The 2,191-nt window shown below is 38.1% G+C and overlaps 1 protein-coding gene across 1 annotated transcript; it reads right to left on the bottom strand.

Annotated features, from left to right (window-relative positions):
* Positions 1-223: 223 nt before the first annotated feature.
* Positions 224-1,985, bottom strand: LOC107800246 (zinc finger protein ZAT3-like). The gene has a single exon (XM_016623396.2). The coding sequence runs from the start codon at positions 1,705-1,707 to the stop codon at positions 472-474; it is 1,236 nt and encodes a 411-aa protein (XP_016478882.1). The 5' UTR covers positions 1,708-1,985; the 3' UTR covers positions 224-471.
* Positions 1,986-2,191: the final 206 nt, after the last annotated feature.

The following is a 2,191-nucleotide window of genomic DNA, read 5'->3' as shown; positions in this document are numbered from 1 at the left end:
TCAACGAAAGCAAAATTACATCACTTATATGACGAACTATAGAAAGAGAAACACTAACAACAGTCTGAAAAATAATATAACCAAAACAAAACAAATATCAGGTAACAATGGTGACCTAAAAATCAAATAAACCAAGATATACAAGTAAATGAACTACTCCAAATTTACAGGTAACAATGCTGCTATTTCATACAGAGAAATTATTACTCATACCTATCACAAATGTGTAGTAGATACAATTACATATATCAGTGTCATTAAGGAGCCCCAAATCACAACAGAAATTATAACTCCTAAAATTTGGAGCCATTAGAAGGAATAAAACCTTCAAAAGTTAGTCCAACTACTTCATATACATCACTAATATCATAGAAACCTTAGAGCTAATATATATTCCTAGCCAATATAGGTAACACTAATATCAGTACACAACACAAGAACCTTTGTACATTTCTTCATTACAAATTCCTACTAAAGCCCCAACCTCAAGTCCAATTCCAATCCTGAAATACATGAATAAGAAGCTGAAGAATCATCTTGATCATCTCCTGAGGTTGTAACAGGAGGAAAATTGAGATCCAAATTAGCGACATTATTTCCCTGCACCTTTGGATTGACAATGACAGCTCGTGTTAAGTCTGATTCTGCTGCTGATATCGTTGTTGTTGTTGTTGCTGTTATTTCGTCCCCGAGTTTTTCCAAATGACACCTTTTGTGTCCTCCTAAAGCTTGTCCACTTGTGAAACCTCTCAAACATATACTACACTTATGTCCCAATACCATCAACCTCTTGTTATCATTGCTAATTGTATCTTCACTATCACTGCCTCTCCCTTTTTCTATGGGCCACATAATTCCCATATTGCCCTCTTCTAATTGCTGGCTACATTCCCCATAATTTGTTGTATTTGCAAAACAACCCTTGACATTCTTGTGAGTTGCCCTATGTCCCCCTAATGCCTGGCGAGAACCAAATACCTTCTTGCAACTTGTGCACTCTAATTTACAACAATTATTCATTCCTGAAGAAAGTGTACCTGATTCAATTACACCCTTTTCTCCAACCCCTCCATCTATAACCATGTGATCAACGTCCCAAACAACGTTGTCATTTTCCAACAAAACATTAGGACTATTACCAGTACAAGGAGTACGAGGCTGTCCATTAGACAATAGTAATAAGCACTCAGCAATTTCATGATCCTCGTCTGTTAGTAAAAGGGAATAATTGGGGGATTGTTGGGGAAATGAAGAATGAATTGGCCGTTTTAAATTGGGAGGAGGGTTAATACCACGCCATTGGCGTTCAGGGTGACAGCGCATGTGACCAAAAAGGGCTTTCCACGACCAAAATTTCTTGCCACATTCAGTACAAGGCCTAGTAATTTTGGGGGCATTAGGGTATGGTGGTTTCTTGGCACATTTAGGCTTAGTAATAACAGTTTCACTAACAACCCCTGAAGTACTAGGATTATTAGTACTACTGATTCTAAAGGAGTTATCATTAATTCTTAACAATTTACTTCTTTTCTTTCTGGGATTTTGAGGTTTGTACCTGACATTTGTGTCAAACATTGTGAATCTTCTTGATGCTTCTTCTTCATGGGTTTGATCCAGAGGATGATGATCGCCAATTACATGACTCTGTAGAACGAGGGGTTGAATAAAATCGGAAATAGTAGTGCAATAGGTGTTTTGGTTGTCCATATTTCCTTGAATTTCAAGAAAGGGTACGTCGTTTTTACTTGTGTAAATGTTTACAGTTAAAAGAGAAGAGAACGGTTTAATTGGTGTTTGGGTGCTGTAAGAAAGAGGGGATAGAGGTAAAGAGCGGTTACGCTGGTGCTGTAAGAAACAGGGATAGAGGGAAACAGCAGTTACTTGAGACTTGGGCAGTAAGTTTGTTAAATGGGGCAGGTCATTATCTCACCTCGTCTCACTATTACCACCCATAACTCAACATGGGCGTATGCTCACTGCTCACATAAAAATTAATAAACACTAAACTTGACAGTTTAAATTAATAATTTATAGTAGTATTTAGCGATAACATCGAGGTTACTCTCTAGGGAAAAGACTAAGTTGTATATAGTTCAAATTATGTTACTGTCGCAAACGGTGCGGGTGCGGTGCGGGGTCGGTTTAAGACTATACAGGGCGGTGCAGGTTTAAATCTATGCGGGGCGGGCGA

The sequence above is a fragment of the Nicotiana tabacum genome, chromosome 16 (genome assembly GCF_000715075.1).
Source record: "Nicotiana tabacum cultivar K326 chromosome 16, ASM71507v2, whole genome shotgun sequence".
In the NCBI taxonomy this organism is placed as follows: Eukaryota; Viridiplantae; Streptophyta; class Magnoliopsida; order Solanales; family Solanaceae; genus Nicotiana; species Nicotiana tabacum.
Note: the sequence above shows the minus strand (reverse complement) of the source record. Positions and strands in the feature narration are given on the sequence as shown.